At 34.8% G+C, this 25,164-nt stretch overlaps 1 protein-coding gene across 1 annotated transcript in view; it reads right to left on the bottom strand.

Annotated features, from left to right (window-relative positions):
• The window catches only part of TET2 (tet methylcytosine dioxygenase 2), a 134,736-nt gene that overhangs the window by 46,393 nt on the left and 63,179 nt on the right, over positions 1-25,164 (bottom strand). The window contains 2 exon segments of the mRNA XM_049630952.1: position 1; positions 4-407. The exon segment at position 1 is cut by the window's left edge and continues 2,915 nt beyond it. Coding sequence (XP_049486909.1) covers position 1; positions 4-361 — 359 coding nt within the window. The 5' untranslated portion in view covers positions 362-407.

Here is a 25,164-nt window from a genome sequence, read left to right as displayed (position 1 = left end):
CATTAGCCTTTTGGTCTTGTCTCAATTTCTTGTTCTGATGAAGCCCAGAGAGAGAAGGTTCACTAACTGTGCGTTTTATTCCTCCATTCTGCAAGCACCTGGAATACCCTCTACCTTCTTGTATAAAGTCCGGACTCACGCGACTATTCTGGCTTCTCTTCATATGGGGTATTCCATAATAACTTTTGAAAGACTGCCACTTGGTGTCTCCATTTACTTCTGGATAAGGTCTCTCAGTTAATGGGCTTCCATTCTGGAACTTTAGAGCCAGAGGTTCTGTCTGGCAGATGGGAGAAGGAGATGGTGTCAGGAATGGACTTAGTCTGTTGCCCTCAACATGGTTGGTTCTATCCTGTTCCATCAGGCTTGCTTCGGGGCCATCCACAAGGCTGCCCTCTGAATGAATTCTAAAGAGCATGGAAACAGAAATTGAAGTGCATTAATACATATCTGACACTAATAATAAATCTTAGAGAATAATCATGGCCTTAATAGTATCGAAATTCCTAGACTTAGCAAACTATGGTACTCCTTTTCATGTTTCAGAGGGACAACCAATAACTACTCAGGATCTGATTATTCTTGTCTTCCCAGCAGCTCTCAAATATTCATGGTCATAGAGAACAAAGATAATTAAAATCATCAGCTAAAGTGGTAAGTTCATACTGCATTAGTAAATAGTATCAACTTCCTTCCCAAATTCTTTCTGTAAAAATGCTAAGAACAAGAAAGACTACCTCCTTTCTTTCTTCTCTAGTACTTTACATATCCAATTAATTCCATTTCCTACATATTCCTTGAATTATCTTCACTGCTACTTGGTAGCCAGACCAATATTATCTCACTTCATTATCTGTTGCAGTCAGTAGCTTTTTAAAAGGTTTCTTCCCTAGCCCAGCCTGTCTTCTCTCCAGTCCTTCGAGATTCCTTCAAATTGTTACCAAAGGGAATATTCTCAGTGCAAATCTGATGTCATATTCTCCTTTAACACACTTTATGGCTCCATATTGCCTGCATCAGTAGTTCTCAAACTCTTTCACCCACACACCTGAAAGACCAGGCATGCTCCCTTTAGTGTTAACTTCCCAGGAAATGGAATCGGGTAAAAAGTGTAGTTTATAAAATGTCATTTCTAAGTGATTCTATGTCTTCTTCCACAGGAGCTGGCTGCCCACTTCTACTGACAATTCCTGCCTGATATAAATGGTTTTTCATTGGCAGATTTCTTTTTTCTCTCCTACTTCCTCTCACATCTGAAGCTCCAACTATAACAATAGCTTATAAATACCCAAACATGGTAACTGTTTCAGACATTCATGCTGTTGTTTGTTGGCCTAGAATGCTTTTGTAGCCCCGAGATTTGTCCAGTGATCCCTACGCGTCCCTCTAAAATGGTCTCAGATATCACTTCCCCTAGGATTCCTTCTTTGATTTTCCAAGAGAATTAATCACACCCATTCCTATGTTGTTTCTATATCTTGTATATGGTCTACTGCTGAACATATCATACTCAATTTTATTTTGTTTGCACACTGGACTGTGAACTTAAGAATACTTTGTTCATTTTTGGGGCACCTGGGTGGCTCAGTCAGTTGAGCATCCAACTTTGGCTCAGGTCATGATATCATGGTTCATGAGTTTGAGCCCCATATTGGCCTTTCTGCTGTCAGCCTGTCAGTGCAGAGCCTGCTTTGGATCCTCTGCCCCCCTCCGTCTGCCCCTCCCCACCTTGCACTCTCCCAAAAATAAATAAATCTTTAAAAAAAAAAAAAGAATACTCTGTTCATTTTTGTGCTTAGTATAGAGTGAGCAATTGATATAATTTTGCTCATTTCTTCATTCACTCATTAATTCAAATATTTCCAAGGCAAATACTCATGGAGATTTCAAAGTCCAAATGATTAGAGTGCAAGAAGAAATGAGTACTAAAAAACATAAATAATCCATCCTACAAAGTGAATTCGGCCCCATTCACAATACAGGCACGCTTTATTTTCTCAGTTTTTCTCATCGCATTTATTTTAAGGATGTAAGTAGGAAAAAAAAAATCAAGACTATTTTCCCTTTGGGCTATAAAAAAGCTTTGTTAAAATAGTCAGTGGTTACTAACCAAGACAAATGAAATAGAAAAAGAAATAAGATATAAACATTGGAAAGCAACACTAAAGTTATCATTTATAGATAATAAGATTGTATGCTGGTCAACCAAGAGAATCAACTGAAAAACTGTTGCAGTTTATGAGAATTCAGTAAAGTAGCTGAATACAAAAATCAATAGCCTTGTTATAGAAAAGCAAAAACCAGTCAGAAACTTTTGTGGAATAAAATACTGTAACAGGAAAAATATTCTTAAAACACTAGGAATAAATTTAAAAAGAAATGTAGAAGACCTATTTAAGTAAAACTTGTTAGTTTTATTTGTAAAACTGTAAAATGTATGCATGCAAAAATAAACTCATAAGCAAAGTTAAAAATCATATAAAACTTTGCTTAATATACAGAACTTTGACAAATTGACAAGGAAAAGACCAGTCATTGAATATACAAATGACCAAGAGACATGGACAGTTCACAGAAAATGAGATGCAAATGGCTCTTATTTAAAGAGATATCTAGGATCACCCATAAATAAAAAAAACATAATAAAACTTCAACAAGATACAATTTTTTTCTCAAGTTGGCAAAGGTCAAAAGTTTGATAATACACAATGTTGGCAATCATGTGAGGAAACAAACAGACATTCCCTTGTGTGGTTCTTGGGAATGAAAACTAGTATAAATACCATTAGTAGCAATTTAGCAATAATCTACAGAGTTTCATAGAAACTTCAGTTTTAAGAAGTTATCTAGCAAATATGTTCATATATATGTTAAATGATGTACGTACAATCTTTTGCAATAGCAAATGGTTGGCAACAACCTATATTTTCAGGTGCAAGTACTTCTAAGTAATTAAATGAAATACAGCAAGCTGAAGAACAGTGTTATAAGAATGCCACAACCTGTACAGTTACAAAAATAAGTATCAAATCAGCTCTGGGAGAATTTACAACACACTTGTAATAATATTTTGGGTCTGGGAAACAGGACAGATAGTCTAGAGAATAGCACTGGGAAGGAAACTGCTTTTTATTACTGTTTTTGTAACTTTTAGGCAGGTATAGTAATTAGTAAATAGAACTTAAATTAAAAAGTCATAATTCCTACTGGACAAAGAAAACAACAGAGCAAAATGATATCTTTATTTCTGTTAGACCAACTTCCTACTAAATGTTGAGATGGGCTAGATGTGCATAGCTAGTAGTTACATATGCTGTTAAGCCCTTGAAATATGCTGAGTAAAAATTAAGATGTGCCATAAGTGTAACTAACACTGGACCAAAAAAAAGAACATAACTCTTTTAAAAATATTTACTACACATTGAAATAATAAGATTGTAGATATTTTAAATAAAATATATCATTAAAGCAATTTCACTTGTTCCAAAATTTTTTACTTTTTAAAAAAATTTTTTTAAAGTTTATTCATTTTTGAGAGACAGAGCGTGAGTAGGGGAGGGGCCAAGAGAGAGTAAGACACAGAATCCAAAGCAGGCTTCAGGCTTTGAGCTGTCAGCACAGAGCCCAATGTGGGGCTCAAACTCATGGACCATGAGATCATGACTTGAGCTGAAGTCTGACACTTACCCAACTGAGCTACCCAGGTGCCCCTATTTGTTTTAATGTGAGTACGAGAAAATTTTAAACTTCACATATGGCTTATGTTGTACTTCTATTGGACAGCTCTAAGCTAGACTAATACTTTTTTTCTTTTTAGACTAATACTCTTAATCATCAATAATTCTTAATAATTAAAAAAAAAAACTTTAGTTCTAGAATCATGAAAATTGCTTTGCTGTGTTTGATATAAGGACTTTCTGCAAAATCAGGGCCACTACCGCTTTTCAGAAATTAAGGAAAAAAGAAATAAGCCTAGATAAATTGTTTAGAGACTAGGTCAACTAGCTTTCCAAATACTTTAACAATAATGCTTTCTTTTGGCAACTGTGAAATCAATTTACACTCATACCAATCAAAATGTATTTACATGCACACACATACATTTATGTTATGTATTATATAAAACATGCAGACTCCATATATAATATATATTGTTCTTAATTTTCTAGATATAAAGTACTATAAGCATTTAACACATTATTCTTTATTATGATCTATTGCACATAATTTGGATATTCTTTGCAGTGTCAAAGGCAGAATTACAACAGATGGAGTTTGCAAATCTTTTATGAGCATAAGAGTTCCTAAGAAGAAATGAAGGTGACTTAAAATGAAATTTATTTCAATATGGAGCTTTAAACACAATAGCTGTCTTTAAATACTAAACTATTAGCAGAACTATTCTGTCTGTGACAGCAATTTCTTTACTGAGTACAGCCACTGTATGTGAAAAGTTAAATGGTTAACTTATAAGGAGAGTAGGAAAATTATACGGTATTTTTTCATTTTAGTAGGAGGATAATTTTTTGAGGATTATTTGCAATTGGTTTATGAATCTAATTTTGAACATATTTAAATTTATTGATTTAACAATAACGTGTCATTGTAAAAGAAGAAAAAAAATTGTGTTCCAATTCGATGTGTCCCAAATCGCATTGTGTGTGTATATATCCTATAATATTACATGATGCAGTAATCCCGTTGCACAGCACACTTTTAATTTTATGCTGGCACTGGTGATTTTATACTAACACTGGTGAGCTTGCTTGCTTTCTTTCTTTCTTTCTTTCTTTCTTTCTTTCAGCATTATTTAAGAAAAAAGAAGAAATGAGACCTGTTAATTTTGCTCGTTGTAGAAATATTTAAAAGGTATTGATGCTATCTTTACAGTGTCACTTACATAAAGTTTTCCCAAGCTTACTAAAGTCAATAATTTATATATAAAAGAAAAAAATCTTCTAAGATGATTTTTTTTTATAGATATCTACATGGTAATCATTGAAAACTGAGTTAATAGGTTGTGTTTACAAGTTTAAGGGAAAAAAGAAAACTTTTTCTGAAGTTAAACTTTTTGAATGAATGTAAATTTTCACCATAGAGATTTTTGTGTGACATTCCTTTTGTTTCTCAGAGCCTAGAAATACAAATAGCTTTTATTCATTCATATCTGGTCTTATAGGTGATATTAGAAATATTTTAAATTCTCATAGCTGAGTTTTTTGGGATTGAGATAAAATATCTTTTATTTTGTCTTATACTAGAGAACATTTAATTACTGTAATATACAGGATAATATTCCCTTGTGCAAATAAATATTCAAATGGTTTTTAAAGTAATGCTAGCTCTCGGAGGTTTGGTGTATGGTACCTTATGCCAAATAATATTATATCTATAAAAATCAGGAGAGAGAATTTTTATTTTAGGAGTCTCAATTTTACAATAAGGACAGTGACTCACCTAAGAGGACACTGTCCAATCAACATTAAGGCATTTTTTTTCTGTAAAATTGTTAAGAAGTTTATATGCAAGAGTATTGTCAGAAGAGCTTCTGATAAATCTGGTATGGATGACTAGTTAAGCTTACCTGAGGATGTTTTTCATGGTGTCAATATTTCATGTTATAGTAATTAGTTACAATTTTAAAATGAATTCTTTAAGGTATACTCTTATGGGTCATGGCTGATTTCAAGCTGTCAACCTTCAGCTCACAAAATTCTTGAACATTTTACAATCTGCTTTCACAAACTGTTATGAGCTGGTTCTAACACACTGCTGTTAGAGCTACCAAAATATTAACCAATGTTATTACTGTCTTTTTTTTTGAAATGGAATAAAAAGTTCCCCGAGATCAAATACACATGACGTATTATTTTGATAGTCTTATATCCAGGATAGTACTGGACAACAGAAACTCTTGCTCTGTTTCAGAATTTACTGAATTGCCTTTTAAACTTTTGGAAAGCTAAGAAATTTTATAATGACGTATCCAAAATGAGTAATAATATGTGATGATGATGGTTCTAACAACGTATAAAACATTCCAGAGTATAAGAAAGGATCTGGTTCCATTTTCTCATTTTACAGATGTAAAAACTGAATGATTTGTTCAAGGTTAGGCATCAAAATAATCCCTCCCACAGGGGCTAGACTGGTAGCTCCATAATATCAAGAAAAATATATAGTTCAGGGAGAAGGTTTTAATTTGATAATAAATTCATTTCACCAACATTTGAGTCTTTTTAGGATTAGGATGAAAAAATAAAGGATTCTGTTTACATGTCTGTAGGCCTGTAATTATTGGCACAATTAAGGGCATTCTGCATGTGTTTCAAAGTACCACTTCATTTAATTGGAAAAGGATAAAAAAGAAAATGTAAACATTTAGCACATGGAATTTGAAACTGCTACAGTTATTCTGATCCCTTCTTTGCCACCTTTCTGGATTCCTTCTGCAATCAATGCTGGGTTGCTGATCATTTTTTCCTTAAAATATTTGAGGACAATTTATAACTCTCCCTGGTAATGTCACTGAGAGAATTATAGCTCAATACTCATTAGTTCATTTGTACATACAGTCAAGCATTAGTTGAATCCCCACTCAGTGCAAGTGCTATGGAGTAGAGCTAACACAAAGATGTACAGGTCCTGTATTAACCCTGGACTGTGGTTATGGTAAGGTAGTATGACTGTTAAAGAGCCACAGGCTATAGGAGAAGGAAAATGCACTAGCTGTCAGGGTCTGCATACCATCAACCCACATCTGTCTCATGAAATTTAACTTCATTCTCTCTTGCCTTAGTAAGAAAGAGATACACATCCCACTAAGTCAAAATCAGTTTTAAAAGGATAACAATGAACGCTCATCAGCATGTCTATCAACATCACTGAGGCAGAAGAACTAGTGTCTTAAGTAGAATATATCAGTAGTCATCAAGTACAGAGGAGACTATGTAAAAAAACTTGGTAGAGTACATTGTTCTAAAAATTGAGTAATATTCAACAAATGACTTATGGAAACTGTTCTGACTACTGAACCCTTAACCTAGGAAAAGACATGGCATATGCTTAGCTGCTTTAACAGTTATCTTCACTAATCAAAATGCAATAAATAGTTCATTATTTAAATTGTACACACACACACACACACACACAGGATTTTTGATTATGTGGGACAGCATGAGGTTTCTTCATAGGTCTATCAAAAAAGGCAATGTGAGGGGCGCCTGGGTGGCTCAGTCGGTTAAGCTTCCGACTTCGGCTCAGGTCACGATCTCGCGGTCCGTGGGTTCAAGCCCCGCGTCGGGCTCTGGGCTGATGGTTCAGAGCCTGGAGCCTGCTTCCGATTCTGTGTCTCCCTCCCTCTCTGCCCCTCCCCCGTTCATGCTCTGTCTCTCTCTGTCTCAAAAATAAATAAACATTAAAAAAAAAATTAAAAAAAAAAAAAAAAGGCAATGTGACCTAAACATTAAAAATGGACAAAATAAGGGGTGCCTAGGAGTATCAGTCAGTTAAGCATCCTACTTCAGCTCAGGTCAGAATCTCATGATTTGTGGGTTTGAGCCCTGCATCAGGCTCTGTGCTGATAGCTCAGAGCCTGGAGCCTGCTTCATATTCTGTGTCTCCCTCTCTCTATTGCCCTCCCCCCCATTCATCGTCTGTCTCTCTCAAAAAATAAATAAACACTAAAAAAATGGACAAAATATAACACTCAATTTCTAAAATTAGCTTTGGAATTTTTTGAAAGCCCAAAGAGGCAGATTTAGAAATTATTTACCTACATGACAGATGTCAATTAAATCACAACCTAAAATATCACAATTCAGATCCTATTAGTTATATTATTTATGTTTATCCCTTTATTCTAATAGTCTAATATTTCCCATAAAATACGGCTTTCTAAGGAATGTAAAAGAATAGTTTTGGGGCGCCTGGGTGGCGCAGTCGGTTAAGCGTCCGACTTCAGCCGGGTCACGATCTCACCGTCCGTGAGTTCGAGCCCCGCGTCAGGCTCTGGGCTGATGGCTCGGAGCCTGGAGCCTGTTTCCGATTCTGTGTCTCCCACTCTCTCTGCCCCTCCCCCGTTCATGCTCTGTCTCTCTCTGTCCCAAAAATAAATAAAAAACGTTGAAAAAAAAATTAAAAAAAAAAAAAAAGAATAGTTTTATCAGCCATAAATATCACCAACTTTGTTGGAAATTCTAAAGGTCAAATTATCACCAGGTAATATAATATATAGGAACACGCAAAAATATGTTATGGTCACCCTATGATTTCAGCTAATGCTTGAGCATAATTTATCAAAAGCTATGTGAGAGAGAAAGAGAGAAAGAAAGAAAGCAAGAAAGAAAGTAAGATATTGAGACAGAGACTGAAAATGCCAAGTATGTCACCCTTCAACTTCTATGTCAGAGGTACAAACTTCTATGAAAATACTGGTCTTTTGACTAGCAGCTAACATTTTGGTTTCCTAAGACCAAAACAGGCTTAGCTATAGCAGTTTTCCTTTGGTATTTGATTTCATTCCTTCTCCCGCCTCTCTGACAATAATTTATTATGAATTCAAGTCACATAGGCAGCATCTGTGAAACAATTACTGCATCTAGGACTGACTCTGCAGTCTAATCCATCATAATTATGACAGGCCTCTTTGAAGATGCTATGATGCATGACTTAAAAATAGCACATTAGTGTGCAAATGGATCAGCATCTCATTTCACCAATATGCATTTAGGGTTGTAATTTAGCTCAACACCATTTGACTCTTTTTGAATCACTCGAGAATGGTAGCTGTATCTTTCACCACATAAAGCTGTAGATGATGCTCAAAATTTGTGAAGAGGGCTTTCTGTTTTTGCTTTTATTTTTTGGTTTATTGATTTTGTTGGTAGTGTGTCTTTTACTGTTCTAAGAGAAAAAAATACACGTCATTTAAATCTCATGTCAGCTTTTTTCAAGGAGACAAAAGAATCAATTTATAGATTTGCATAGTTGCCATACTATAAAGCAGTGAAGTTTTTTTTCTATAAAAAACTTTAAATTTATATACTAATATTAAAAATATATAAAACATTCTGCCATCATCAGATGAGTCCTGTGTATTAACAGAAGCAAATTATTGGAGAAAAATTCTTAAAAGCAGTTACTTGTAGGGACTGTATCTACTAAAGTCCATGTGATTCAGCATCAACCTTAGGAGACGACTGTGTATGTTTCTAATATGTCCACAGACAGGCTTTTCCTTATAGGTAATTTGGGCATTAAGAAATTAATTAATTATTGACATAGAAAACGCTAAATAACGATGATATATTTGACTATTTGCATGGATGGTACTAATCTCCAGATCTATTTTAGAGTCTTCCTACCCAAATGGGACATAATTTGTGTCAATTATACGTTTATTTCAAGATATGAGCAGGACAATGGGCCTCAGTATTATCTATTAAAACATCTCTAAGGATAGGGCTCTAAAATCCTCATCAAAATGTTGGTTTCAATCCCTATCTCCTGCATTTATCAAATTCCATGTAGTTTGACTTTCTTTCTTCATTAATATATAATATTAGTATGATTGTTAAGTGTCACTCTGGTAGTAAGCAGTTTTTTTTATAGGGCATTACTCATGAAATGAAAAACTATTCTTTATTAGCTTCATGCTAATATTAAAACAAAAAAATTAAAGGTAAAGAGTCAACCAGTCCAAAATATATATTTTCAACAGCAAAATTAATGTATCTAAGCTATATGTTAAGCCTGGAATATAATGCTTTATATATGCACTAAGTATGTAAACTATGAGGTGAATCAGTATTTTCATGGCAAAACTGACTTTTATTTCTCATCTTATAAGAATTTTCAACCTTAATATTAAGGAATCTGTGAACACTTCACCTCTCTTGAAAAAGGATCAGTGAACACACAAGCATATCAAAATCTAAGAAAGTTCTTGCATTTCCGGAAGTACATTAACAAGTAGCTGCATACCCATGACAAGCATGAGCATCGCTCCTGTGGTATGTTGCATGCTCACAGGAGAGATCTTGTCAAGTTTTTCATAATCCTCAATAGTGACTATTTAATTCCAGTGTTTGAAGTTCTAAAATTTGTTCCTTATCCTAAAATAACAGTACAGACAAAATTTAATAACATACAGATTATTTGAGGGAGGAGACTCAGAAGGAATGTTACTGAAGATTGGAGAAGAGGCTTAAGACAGAAGTCTGCATTTAAGATGTGGAGACAACTGACAGTTTAGAAATACGTGTTTAAAAAGATCATGCTCATTTTACTCATTGGTAAAATTTGTCAGTTCTCAATTATCCACATATCTGTGAATTCTGGGGTTGTTTCTCAAATTTGGGAATATTCCTCCTGGTCTCTAACTCTCACCAAATTAATATGTGCTGAGGGAAAAGACAATCAAACATAATTTGAAATGTCCTTTGTCACAAGCATTATTTGTTTCTCATAAATTATATAAAGTTGATCCAATTTTTCAGTTTCATTCCACGCCTATCATTGGAATTGTTAATTGTGAGCTGCTTGTTCTTACTAGGATACCCTCTAGGGTACACTTATTAGGCTACACACAATCTAATGCTTGACATTTTTAATTAAAGATATATATACTACAGAAACAGTAGTTGTTTGGGCTTGATCTTGCTGATACTCTATGTAGAATCTGGCCAGTTGGGGCAAGCAGACCCAGCAGAAAGACATTGTAGAGTAGATTCTGTAGACAAGGCAGCAATAGGCAAGGTGACAGAAAAGATGAAAAGGAGGGAGCTGTGCAGTTAGGACCCCTGCAGGCCCCTCTGAAGAGCCCATGCATGTCAAGAGAGAAGCAGTATGTGAATGCCTGCTGCACAGAGGGCTTCCAATGTCCAGTCAACATCAGCTACCAAAAGAGCAACATCCAAAGTCTTGTAGCCTCATTCAGGTGAATAAGGAGACCTTAAGCCCTAAGCTTTTCCATCCTTCCCAGCACTGCTCAACCTTCTAGTGGCTGGTGCTTAAAATGGGTGGCAGGTGGAGATATTCTTGAGTTAGACTCTTCCACTTTTAACTGCAAGTGTTGGAGCCAGAGGTCAAACATGTGCTGGGGAAGAAGACAACTGAATTAGGCTTGACTTGGGAGTTTTACAATGAATAGGACTCAATTTCAATGACTGGAATAAAGTGCTATAAAAATCAAAAGATGCTATAAAAATCACAGAATCTAGTTAAGAAGATAACATAGGGAGAGTAGGGTGGGGGAAGACTATCATAGTATATTTGATGGGCAATTATAGGGAAAATGCTTTCATTTTTGTATCTTTGAGGTATGGTTTTTCCAATAAAATGGTTACATAAATCCAATAAAATGGTTTCTAGTAGCATGGAAGAACTTTGTGTAAATTCTGACAGGTTCATAATCACTCAATGTCTTTACATAATGACAGTGGTAGAGTCATAAAAATAGCCTGTCAATGTATTCATTCTTTTATTCAACAAATACTTGTTGAACACATCCCTACGTGCTAAGGCACTATTTATTGTAGCCAATAGCAGTATGCCACTGAACAAAAGAGACAAACATCCTTGCTTTATTAGAGCTGATATTCTAATGGGGAGAGAAATAATAAACATAATAAGGAATAAATTATATGGTATAATAAGATATTGGGTACTAACGGGAAAATGAATAAATAATAGGGCAGGGAATGAAGGATCAAGGGCACCAGGGAGGGGTTTGTAGGTTGCAGTATCGAATGTCATAGTCAGAGTAAGTCTCATTGACATAGATCTGAACAAAGTCTTGGAGCCAAATTATATAATAGAGCTTCAACTTGCTGACATGATCTTAATTAATGTGTTAATTCTAAATTATTGGATAAACTATTCTATGTCTTAAGCCCTAAAATCAAGAATGGAAAAAAGCAAAACCATCAAGATGTAAAAGATAACTATATTAGAACCTATGAGACCGTGACATCGCCAGGGGCTCTAAAAATGTCAACATGAAAATAACATACCTAACATTTCATTAAAAAACTCTACACTAGGGATCCCTGCACACAGGCATTTTGGCAATTATGCACTGTATTGTATTCATGAAATCTACTCCTTCTTAAAGGTGTTTTATTCCCTATCATTGCTTCAAAGGACATGTCATCTGTGTTTCTAAGAAGTTTTGTACAACCTTGAACTACTCCAACTTTATACCAGTCTTGTCCTAATCTGATACAGTTACCATGAAAAGCTAGTTATTTTTCTTCTTCCTATTTTGGAACAATTAGTGATTATTATGTTTCAGTTAACTTGTAGGGTGTTACAAAGTTATACTTAAGGGAAAAATAAATATTCCACTTAAATATTAATAATGGAGATGTTAATAAGCCCCTTACCCACCAACAGCTATCAATCTAGTATCTTCAGTTATGTGCCAGTCCCCCCCCCCCCAAAAAAAAAAAACTGCCAACATTCATTTATAATATAAATAATTTTGGTCTACTCAAAAGAAAAAAAGTAAATTTTTAGTGGGTAAAGCATTAGGAAAATGAGAAACATCAACTACATAGCTGTTTTAAAAGAATAGCATATAACCACATATTCATCAGAAAAAATGTCCTCATATTGTTACTCTCATCTTTTTTGATCATCTGTTCTATTAAAACATCTGATGAATACTTCAGATCATCCAAAATTAGAGTGCACATTTTAAATCGTATCAAAATAAAAACAGAAAGACTATTAAAAAATTTTTTCCTCAAAAAAGTTTCTTAGTTTCTTACTTCTGAAAACACAATCTATGGGATCCAAAAGTAGTATCAAATATGGTCTCTATCTTTAAGGATTTTAAATTATTTAACTGGCAAGACAAGACATAAACATATGAGAATAGCTATTCAGAATAAGAAAGTGGGTTTCTAGTTCTGGATATGGATTTCTGAGCAAGTCACAAACTCTACACATCACAATTTAAAAAATCTATAATGTAATATGAAGGAAATGAACAAGATTACATCGAAGGTCTTTTTGAGTTCTAAAATGCTACAATCCAGTAAAATTGGCAATGACAAATATCCACTGGGGTCTTATTGAAATAAGTCATCACAAAGACTACTTTTGGTCTGGAAGGTATAATCTTCACCTCATTTTACATATAAGTAAACAGAAGCTAAAAAAAAAAAAAAGTAAAGTAGATTGGCATAGGTGATATGAGGCAGGGGTATGTAAGGAATCGAGACCTGTCCCAACTTCCAAGACACTGTGAAAGATGGGGTGGGGAGGGTGGTCAGCTCAGGGAAGAGAAGTAGATTTGGCACTCTCTATCAATACCGTCCTAGAAAGGAAAACTCTGGATTGGCTGATATGAGTACAGTCACTAGGCAAGCAAATTCTTCTATGGGACAGGGATGACTTCACTGAGATCTGGATAATAAAATATTCCTTAAGACTCCCTACCTCCAAGAAACACTGGGTACCCTTGATGCAAGTACTTTGGATAGTGGATATAAATCATACTTTGATCATTGCACATATGAGTTCCTGCTTATGAACTGATAGATCTATAAATCTGTTTAAATACCAATCTCAGGTGAGTCTGATTAAAACATGTCTCTTTCTTTAAATCCAATCAACTCTGAAGAGAAGATAAAATTGGGTTAGTGGATCTTCAAATTAAAGCACAGATCTTGGGCAATGGTGTCCACCCTGAAGTGAGATCTTCCTGACATCTCTATCAAGTCTCTTTATAAGGGTACAGTGAATTAATTACAGATAAGTCTGTATGTGTAGGTTTGTGAACACAAATACATACCCATACTATTGGAACAGTCACATCACATGGATTTAATACATATGAATGAAAAGGAAGGACCAGGCTGAGAGAGAATAAGCAGGGAAAAGGGAATTAAAAATAAATTTAAAATTTTATTTAATGAAAGTCCTCCAAACCTATAATATGATGATGGGATCTCTAAAAAGGCACTGTGATACGTGCCATTATTGAGTATACTGAATATCCCATGGAATCGCACATCCTGGAAAACCCTAATTCACATGTATATGATAATTTTGTGTAATTTTAATATGTACACAAATCTGGAGGTGCTGATGAGAACCCGTGGCCTAGGAGAATATAAATTTGTGTCACCACTCATAAGAGCTATAAAAGAGCTCCAAGTCCATCTTCAAGAGCCAAGGACATACGCAATGTACATATGCAAGTCTTGCTTTAACTTCAAATTAAACATATAAAAACTGAACTATTTTCTTCATCTTATTTCTTCCAATTATATTGCCATTCTAATTATTCAAACTCTTCTTTAGAAATGGTTCCTGTTTTTAGCTCAAAATCTCAAAATTTTAGCTCAAAACCTATTCAAAAGTGGATACAAAATCTCAAACTGAAATAATTTTGAAACAGTAAGTCATAATTCTGTAATTAATAGTAAATTTTTCTTGATAATTCTAAGAGTAGAAGCCATTTAATTAATGCCAAAAGTGATGTTTATTATATATACATATTTTAAGAGAAAAATGAGTACTTAGTTTTAAATTTTATAAACATAGCCTTTGTGATCTCTACGTTCCCATGTGCCACATCAAGAAAGCTATTCCTAATTGTCCAATACGAGATCACAATAAAATGTAATGAAAGCATTAGGATTGAAATAAGGTACATTTTTATGTATTAAGTATAAATAATAAAAATGAAATCAGATTAGAGTTGAGGAAATACAGTGATATAAAGGATATTATTGAATACAATAGGAATAGAAAACTTAGCTTTTAAAATTTTTTTTTTAAATATCAGAAATGGTACTATGCTCATATATAAAGGAGAAAGAATTTTGTATCAAAGATTTCTCCAGCCTTGAAGTAAACACATTTTCCTTCTCAATCTTTCCAAATACACCATGTATTAGATAAAATGGTCTTTAGAACTAGGGTTGAATGCAATATAAAATAACCCTCAAGTGTTATTTTAAAAATGAAATTAAGAGAAACAGGAAAATTCAGATTCCCAGCAGAAATTTTATTTACATAAAACCATCCCATCTAAGTCTTTACTTTGCCCAAATACACAGAAAATTGTTAATTTTTTTTTCGTATGAGCTAAATAGACCATTTAAGTTATGTCTTCAAAGTTAAGAGAAAGGTCTGTTCTCAGGGTGTAATCTAAGTGGCTGTTCCTTTAATATAGCATTGCTATATTCATAAACTGATGTGTATCTTTATAGAGCATGCCAGGAAGGATGAAAAAAAAAAAAAGAATATTAAAAAAAAGAAGGATTGTAAACTCACTAAATCTAAGCATTGAGAAAAACTAAATATATACTTCCACGTATGTCTGTATTAAAAATACCACTTAAATTCAAAATAAGACTAATTACCTACAAAATAATTTCCATATAATCATAGCATTATTTAGGGGCTAACACAGATTCAAATTCATATGTCACACTGAATGATGCATTTAAGACTGATTTGGCCACTGGCTTGCCCAATACACATAGCCATGCATCAGTTATTTATGACTATAACTAAATCTTCTAAAAGATGAATTAGTTTTTTGTTTGAAAAAGCTTTAAACTAATAGATCAGTAAATAATTTCAGATTTATGGCATTTTTCATAGAACAAAAATAGAATTTCCTAGACAAAAAAATCTAATAAAAATATCCAAATGTTCTGCCTTAACTTGTGTTAAATCAGTACTTTTACATTCCAATTATATTTATTTTTTTTTTTTAATTTTTTTTTTCAACGTTTTTTATTTATTTTTGGGACAGAGAGAGACAGAGCATGAACGGGGGAGGGGCAGAGAGAGAGGGAGACACAGAATCGGAAACAGGCTCCAGGCTCCGAGCCATCAGCCCAGAGCCTGACGCGGGGCTCGAACTCACGGACCGCGAGATCGTGACCTGGCTGAAGTCGGACGCTTAACCGACTGCGCCATCCAGGCGCCCCATTACATTCCAATTATATTTAAATATGGCAGATACAATATAAATCTGAAGCAATGTCCACTTAAAATGTCGCCGACCCCTGTAAGTTGCTTTCCCTGTTCCTTTTCTTTCTGTTTTCATCTTTCAGTGGGTATAAGAACTCTGGTTTTAATCACCATCTTATAAATATGATATATCCACCAGTTAAAATAAGCACTGAGTTAGGATAAAGAGAAAGAAATTCTCAGATTAACTTATATGTTACAGAACTGTAGTAACCAGAAGTGCCAACATTCCCATGAAAAGACTGTTAAAATTCAAAATAATATTTCCTTTGCATTTTCCCCTTAATCTACTGCAAAAAATTACACAGAAATAAATATATTTGAAACATTCATTTGTTTTAGTCTTTGGCTTTAAAAATACTCTACTTGTCCTCTTCCATCAGCTCCAGAAATGCTAGCCAAACTCCAGGTCCACTAACTCTAACATTCACAGTGCAGAAGTGTTTTACACTGTCTTCTAAACCCACAGTTACCAATAAAGATCATAAAACACTCTGAAGCTAAAATAATTTTATTTAAGGGGGAAAAAAGGCTAGAAGGAAATGGTAGGTAGTCTCCTAATAGGAAAAGTACTTTATTCACATATGGAGAAAGCAGAACTCTGAATTGTCATACTTTCGATTCAAAGGTATTGACTTAACGGTTAAAACATTACTCGTTTATAGTATTGCCTAAAAATTCAACACTGCTTTCCTAAAAGAGGTTATGGGTTAGAATCCAACAACTGAGTTGGCATTCCAGTCCCCTTTCAGTTTCCTACAATTCAAGGCAAACTCTTTCCCATGCTTAAATGTTCTCTTTGTGGCAAAATACAGAGTGAGGAAATGGTGAAAATTCTGCAGCCAAGAGAACAAAACACGTGCCTGATCTCATAACTTCAGTTACTGCTTTGAGATGATGCTTAAAATGGCATTATGGAAGCAATGCTGGGAACTGTTGTATTCCTTTCTGTTTCTCTATTCAAAATACTTTTAAAACACTAAATCTTTCGTCAGAAACCACTTTGGCATTTCCAGCTTTGGAAGAATGCCACAGAGCTACCAATCTTGTAAGGAGTTAAAGTACCTCTTAGCTAATTTAAGTTTTAAATAATTGAAATTATAATGTGCTGTGTAAGAATTCAGACATTTTGGTAATAAATAAAAGTCAAATGTCATCAAGTTTAAAAAGCTCTTTCATTAATTTTCTTGAATATATATTTCATGATCTTGCAAATGATTGTTAAGATATTATTATAAAGAGACACTGAAAAAATCCATTCTCTTTAGTTTAAAAGCTATTTAAAGAAAATTAGATTTTATAAAAAGTTTTCACGTGGCATTTTCTGTCAAAGTAAGTATTACACCTTTATGACTATACATGGCGAATGTTTAATGGTAGCTTTTGACACATATTTTCAAAACTGTAGTTCAGCTCATTGTTTCTTGAGCCCGTCAACTGAGTACTGTGCTATGTGCCATGAAAAACACAAGGGTGACTGGCCACGGTGCTCTCTGGGAGCTTACAATGAATATCGAGGTAGATCATGGAGTTAGAAGCTAAGTACCATTAGGCTCATATGAACATAGAACTATAGTAACATCAAAATGAAGATGATTGGTAGAGGACCCTAAGAATTTTAAGGATCTCTTCAGTTGCAGTGACAGAAGACCATCTTAGGTAAAGGGAAACACGGGAGAAAACTTATGGAAGACTTAAAGCACAGAGATCTTAAAATAACAAGAAATCCATTTGGTTAAGCATAGGTATATATAAAACCTTAGAGAGAGAAAGGTACAGATGTGATCATAATTAGGATGTCACTTTTAGAGAGGCTATTTTTGATTGTTGCTACATGCTTTGGTGCATAATTACTCAACTTGATTAAAATTGCTTTAAAATTTAGTATGTCTCTTCTAGATTTTACTTCTGAATATATTTTCAAAGCTGAGAATCTTCCTAAATTCTACTTCCATGACCTTATGATAACCAAGTATACTGCCAAGCTTAAGCAGGTTATGTCACAGTGTGCTTACAGATATTGAAGTCTAGTCCCCAAAAATATCACTTAGGCTATTTCATACTGTGGCTACACATTTCCACGTCAGAAGAAGGGTTGAGGAGTTTAGTCAAGATTTAAATTCAGACTTGCAAAACTGGTCTACAGAGATAAAAAGAAATTAGATAGGCAGATGAAATTGTAAACTAAAACTTCCACGATGTCTTGGGGCGCCTGGGTGGCGCAGTCGGTTAAGCGTCCGACTTCAGCCAGGTCACGATCTCGCGGTCCATGAGTTTGAGCCCCGCGTCAGGCTCTGGGCTGATGGCTCGGAGCCTGGAGCCTGTTTCCGATTCTGTGTCTCCCTCTCTCTCTGCCCCTCCCCCATTCATGCTCTGTCTCTCTCTGTCCTAAAAATAAATAAAAAACGTTGAAAAAAAAAAAATTTAAAAAAAAAAAAAACTTCCACGATGTCTTATGTAAGTGGGGAAAGTGGGATGCAGAACAAATGCTTTTTTTTTAATAACAGAAAATTAGCGAATCAAGACTAGTAACATTAATTCAATTTTTAATGTATTTAAGCTGGAAAAAAATAGCACTAGAAAATATAGACAGCCATAACGATTTTAGTTTCTAGAATTTTGGGAATCCTAAACATTGATTTAGTATGTTCAAAGGAACAATTTTATTCTACTTTAAAACACTGTGTGTAAAAAGAACTGTAAGTTAGCAGAAGGAATGAAATAATAAAGATTAGAACAAAAATAAATAAAATAGAGAACCAAAAAATAATTGAAAAGATTAACAAAACTAAGGGTTGGCTCTTTGAGAAGATAAAACTGACCAACTTTTAGCTGGATTGACCATGAGAAAAGAGAGAATACTCTAAAAAAAATATAAATGAAGTAGGAGACATTACAACTGATACCATAGAAATACACAAAAAAACTGGAATATCCTGGAAGAAATGGATAAATTCCTAGAAACACACAAACTACCAAGTCTGAATGATGAAGAAATAGAAAATCTGTGCAGACCAGTAATGGGTAAGGAGACTGAATCACTAATAAAATATCTCTCAACAAAGAAAGGCCCAGGACCAAATGGTTTCACTGGTGATTGTTACTAAATGTTGAAATAAGAATTGACATTTGAAGCCAATACTTCTCAAACTCTTCCAAAAAACTGAAGAGGGAATACTCCCAGACTCATTTTATGAGGCCAGCATTACCCTGATATCAAAGTCAGATAAGAATAAAAACTACAAGAAAAGAAAACTACAGGCCAATATCCCTGATGAATATAGATGCAAAAACTCTCAAGAGAATACTAGCAAACCAAATTTAGCAGCACATTAAAAGGATCATACACCAGGGTGCCTGGGCAGCTCAGTTGGTTGGGCGTCCAACTTCGGCTCAGGTCATGATCTTGTGGTTTGTGGGTTTGAGACCCCACGTCAGGCTCTGTGCTGACAGCTCAGAGCCTGAAGCCTGCTTTGGATTCTGTGTCTCCCTCTCTCTCTCTGACCCACTCCTGTTCATGCCCTGTCTCTCTCTCAAAAATAAATAAACTTAAAAAAAATCATACACCATGATTAAGTGCAATTAATCCCTGAGATACACGGATGGCTCACCATACCCAAATCAATAAATGTGACATGTCATGTTAATAGAATGAAAGATAAAAATCACATGGTCATTTCAATAGATTCAGAGAAAGCATTTGATAAAACTCAGCATCTGTTCATGTTAAAAATGTTCAACAAACAGTATAGAGGGAACATACCTTAACATAATAAAGGCCACATAAAATAAGCCCACAGATAACATCATACTCAACGGTGAAAGGCTGAAAGCTTTTCCTCTAATACCAGAAACAAGACAAGGGTGCCCACTGTCACCAATCTTATTCAACATAGTGCTGGAAGTTCTAACCAGAACAATCAGGCAACAAACAAACAAAGAGAAATAAAAAGCATCAGAATTGGAAAGGAAGAAGTAAAATTGTCTCTATTTGCTGATGACATGATTTTATATACAGAAAATCCTAAAGACGCCACCAAAAAACTGTTAGGTATAATCAATGAATTCAATAAAGTTGCTGGATACAAAGTTAGCATGCAAAAATCAATAACATTTCTAGTAATCAATCACATTAATAATAATCACAATCAATAACATTACACTAGTAATGAATTTGATGAAAAATAAAGAAAATGATTCCATTTATAATAGCATCAAAAACAAAATTCATAGGAATACATTTAACTAAGGAGATGAAAGATTTGTATGTTGGAAACTATAAAACATTGATGAAAGAATTAGAAGATGCAAATAAATGGAAATTATCCTGTATTCATGAATTGGAAGATATGATCCTCTTAAAATGCCAATACTACCCAAAGACATGTATAGATGCAATGCAATCCCTATCAAGATTTCCATAGGATTTTTTACAGAAGACAAAACAATCCTAACATTTGTATGAAACCATAGAAGACCTCAAATAGCCAAAGCAATTTGAGAAAGAACAAAGTGGGAGTCATTACACTTCTAATTTTAAGCAATATTATAAAGCCATAGTAATCAAAATGGTATCACAGACACAAACACCAGTGGAACAGAACCAAGAGCCCAGAAATAAACCAATGCATACATAATCAATATATGACAAGGGGGCCAAGAATTCTCAATGGAGAAAAGACAGTCTCTTCCATAAGTGGTGCTGGAAACACTGGATATCCACATGTAAAAGAATGGAAATAGACCTCTTTCCTATACCACTCAAAATGAATGAAAGACTTGAACATAAGACCTAAAACCATAAAACTCCTAGAAGAAAACATAGGGGAAAAGCTTCTTGACAGGGGTCTGAGTAACATTTTTTTTTTCTTTGAGAGACAGAGAGAGAGAGAAAGCAAGCACACAAGAGTGGAGGAAGGGCAGACAGAGAAGGAGAGAGAGAGAGAGAGAAAGAGAGAGAGAGAGAGAGAGAGAGAGGATCTTAAGCAGGCACCATGCCCAGCGGGCTAGATCTCAGTGAGATCATGACCTGTGCTGAAATCAAGAGTTGGCTGCAAAAATGACTGAGCCACCCAAGTGCCTCACCATTTTCTTTTATATAACCTAAAGCACAAACAACAAAATAAAAAATGAATAAGTGACTACATCAAACGAAAAAGCTTCTGCGTAGCCAAAGAAATAATCAACAAAATTTGAAAACAACCTATAGAATGGGAAAAAAAATCTGCAGATCATTTATCTGATAGAAGGTTAATATCAAAAATAAAGAATTCATACAACTCAATAGCAAATAATACCATCACCAACAATCCAATTAAAAATGGGCAATGGACCCAAAGAGCCATTTTTCCAGGGAAGAGGTACAAATAGCCAAAAGGTACAATACAGAGTGCACAACATCACTAACCATCAGAGAACTGCAAATCAAAACCACAATGATTGGGGCGCCTGGGTGGCTCAGTCGATTAAGCATCCAGTTCTTGATATTGGCTCAGGTCAAGCCCCATGTGGGGCTCTGTGCTGACAGTGCAGAGCCTGTTTGGGGTTCTCTCCCATTCTCTCTGCCCCTCCCTTGCTCACTCCCTCTCTCTCAAAATAAGTAAATAAACTTAAAAAATAATTCAAAAAAAACACAATGAGATACCGTCTCACACCTGTTAGAATGGCAATCATCAGAAAGATAAGAGATAACAAATACTGATGAGGGTAGGAAGAAAAAGGAACCCTAGTGCACTGTCGGTGAGAATCCAAATTGGTACAACTATTATGGAAAATAACATGGCAGTTCCTCAAAAAATAAAAAAAATAGAACTACCATATGATCCAGCAATTCCGTTTCTGGGTATATATTTGAAGGAAACAAAAATACTATGTCTTCTTTGGAAAAATGTCTATTCGGGTCTTTTGCTCATTTTTTAGCCAGATTATTTGTTTTTTGGATATTGAGTTTGATAAAATTCTTTACAAATTTTGGATAGTAAACCTTTATCAGATATGTCATTTACAAGTATCTTCTCCCATTCCAAAGGTTGCCTTTTAGTTTTGTTGTTTCCTATGCTGTGCAGAAAGAAGCTTTTTATCTTGAAGTCCCAAGGGTTCATTTTTGCTTTTGTTTCCCTCGCCTCAGAGGTATCTAAGAAGTTGCTATGGCCGATATCAAAGAGGTGTTTGGTGGTGTCCTCCTCTAGGTTTTTGACGGTTTCCTGTCTCACATTTAGGTCTTTCATCCATTTTGAATTTATTTTTGTATATGGTGTAAGAGAGTGGACCAGCTTCATTCTTTTGAAACTAATATTACACTATGTTAGCTAACTGGAATTTAAATAAAAACTTGAAACCCCAAAAATATTAAAAATTAAAAGCAAAAATAAAAACACTACATGGAAGAAATATTTGCATCCCCATGTTCTGTGCAGCATTATTTATAACAGCCAAGACATGGAAATAACCTAAGTGTCCATCAACAGAAAAATGGATAAAGAAAATGTGATATATATCAAACGTCAAGTGATCTGTACAAATTATTTTGCAAAAGAGAACAATAAAATGCTAAAGAGGAGATGCTTTTCATTCCAATTACAAGCAAACTGGATTTGTCAAGCATCTGACGAGTGGAAACTGCATGGTTCAAACATTTTGAAATGTCTTATAGTTTGAGACAGATAAAGGGCTGATATAAGAATAAAGGCACATCTTATTTTATTGCACTGTACTCTAATGTGCTTCAGGGATAATGCAGTTTTTACAAACTGAAGGATTGTGGAAACCTGCATTGAGAAAGTCTGTCAGAGCCATTCTTCCAACAGCATTTGCTCACTTTGTGTATCTGTGTCACATTTTGATAATTTCCACAATATTTCAACTTTCCCGTTGTTCTATTTGTTATGGTGATCTGTGATCAGTAACCTTTGACGTTACTATTGTTGTTTTGGGGCACCACACACTGCACCCATATGAGATGGTGAACTCGATCAATAAATGTGTGTGTTTTGACTGCTCCACTGACCAGCTATTCTCGGTCTGTCTCCCTCTCTCTGCCTCCTCATTTCCTTAGACACAATAATATTGAGATTAGGTCAATTAAAAACCCTATAATGCACTTTAAGTGTTCAAGTGAAAGAGTCACAAACCTCTCACTTTAAATCAAAAGCTAAAAATGATTAAGCTTAGCAAGGAAGGCATGTGTAAAGATGACACAGGACAAAAGCTAGATCTTTTGTACCAAACAGCCAACTTGTGAATGCAAAAGAAAAGTTCTTAAAGAAAATTAAAAGTGCTATTTCAGTGAACACTGAATGATGAGAAAGCGAAACAGCCTTATTACTGATATGGGGAAAGTTTGAGTGGTATGCATAGACAATCAAACCAGCCACAACATTCCCTTAAACCAGAGCTTAACCCAGATTAAGGCCCTAACTCTCTTCAATTCTATGAAGGCTAAGAGAGGTGAGGCAGCTGCAGAAGAAAAGTCTGAAGCTAGCAGAGGTTGGTTCATGAGGTTTAAGAAAAGAAGCCGTCTCCATAACATAAAAGTGCAAGGTGAAGCAGCAAATGCTGATGTAGAAGCTGCAGCAAGTTCTCCAGAAGATGTAGCTAACACAATTAGTGAAGGTCACTACACTAAAAAACACATTTTCAGTGCAGACGAAACAGCCTTCTATTAGAAGATGCCATCTAAGACTTTCATAGCTAGAGAGGAGAAGTCAGTGCCTGGTTTCCAAGCTCCAAAGGACAGGATGACTCTCTTGTTAGGGGCTAATGCAGCTGGTGACTTTAAGTCGAATCCAGTGCTCATTTACTATCCCCCAAATTCTTGGGGTCTTAAGAATTATGCTAAATATACTCTGTCTGTATTCTATAATGGAATGAAGCCTGGATAATGGCACATCTGTTTACAATATGGTTTACTGACTTTAAAGCCCACTGTTGAGACCAACTGCTCAGGACAAAAAGATTCTTTTCAAAACATGACTGCTCATTGACAATGCACCTGACACAAGAGATCTAATGGAGATGGACAATGAGATTCATGTTGTTTTTATGCCTGCTAATGTAACATGCATTCTGCAGCCCATGGATCAAAGGAGTAATTTCAACTTTCAAATCTTATTTAAGAAATACATCTCATAAGACTATAGCTGCCATACATAGTGATTCCTCTCATGAATCTGGGCAAAGTAAATTGAAAACCTTCTGGAAAGGATTCACCACTATAAATATTATTAAGAACATTCATGATTCATGGAAAAAACTCAAAATATCAACATGAACTGGAGTTTGGAAGAAGCTGATTCTAACACTCCTGGATGACTTTGAGGGTTTCCAGACTTCAGTGCAGGAAGTAACTGCAGATGTGGTGGAAACAGCAAGAAAGCTAGACTTAGAGGTGGAGCCTGAAGACATGACACATCTTCTGCAATCTCATGACAAAACAGGTAAGTTGATTCTTAAGGATGTGCAAAGATAGTGATTTCTTGAAATGGAATCTATTCCCGGTAAAGATGCTATGAAGATTGTTGAATGATAACAAAGGATTTAGAATATTACATAAACTTAGTCAATAAAGCAGTGGCAGGGTTTTGGAAGATTGACTCCAATTCTGAAAGAAGTTCTTCTATGGGTGAAACACTATCAAACAGCACTGCATGCTACAGAGAAATCGTTCATGAAAGGAAGAGTCAAGCACGGCAAACTTCACTGTATTATTTTAAGAAATTGCTACAGCCACCCCAACCTTCAGCAGTCATCACCCTAATCAGTCAGCAGCCATCAACACTGAGATAAGACCCTCCGCCAACAAAAAGATTACAATTTGCTAAAGGTCAGATAATGGTTAGCATCTTTTAGCAATAAATTATTTTTAAATTAAGATATGTACATTGTTATTTTATCCATAATGCTATTGCACACTTAATAGACTGCAGTACAGTGTAAACATAACTCTTATATGCACTGGGAAACCAAAAAATTCATTTGACTTGTTTTATTGCAATATCTGCTTTATTGTGGTGGTCTCGAAGTGGGCCCGCAGTATCTCCAAGGTATGCCTATAGTTAATTTTATCCTTAACCTCAATTTCCCATAAGGCTATAATGGGAATACTCAAAGTTAATGTTTTCTGTCTTTACTGCCATCATGCTTAATCACACATCATTCTATCACTGG

Source organism: Panthera uncia, chromosome B1 (genome assembly GCF_023721935.1).
Source record: "Panthera uncia isolate 11264 chromosome B1, Puncia_PCG_1.0, whole genome shotgun sequence".
Classification (NCBI taxonomy): Eukaryota; Metazoa; Chordata; class Mammalia; order Carnivora; family Felidae; genus Panthera; species Panthera uncia.
Note: the sequence above shows the minus strand (reverse complement) of the source record. Positions and strands in the feature narration are given on the sequence as shown.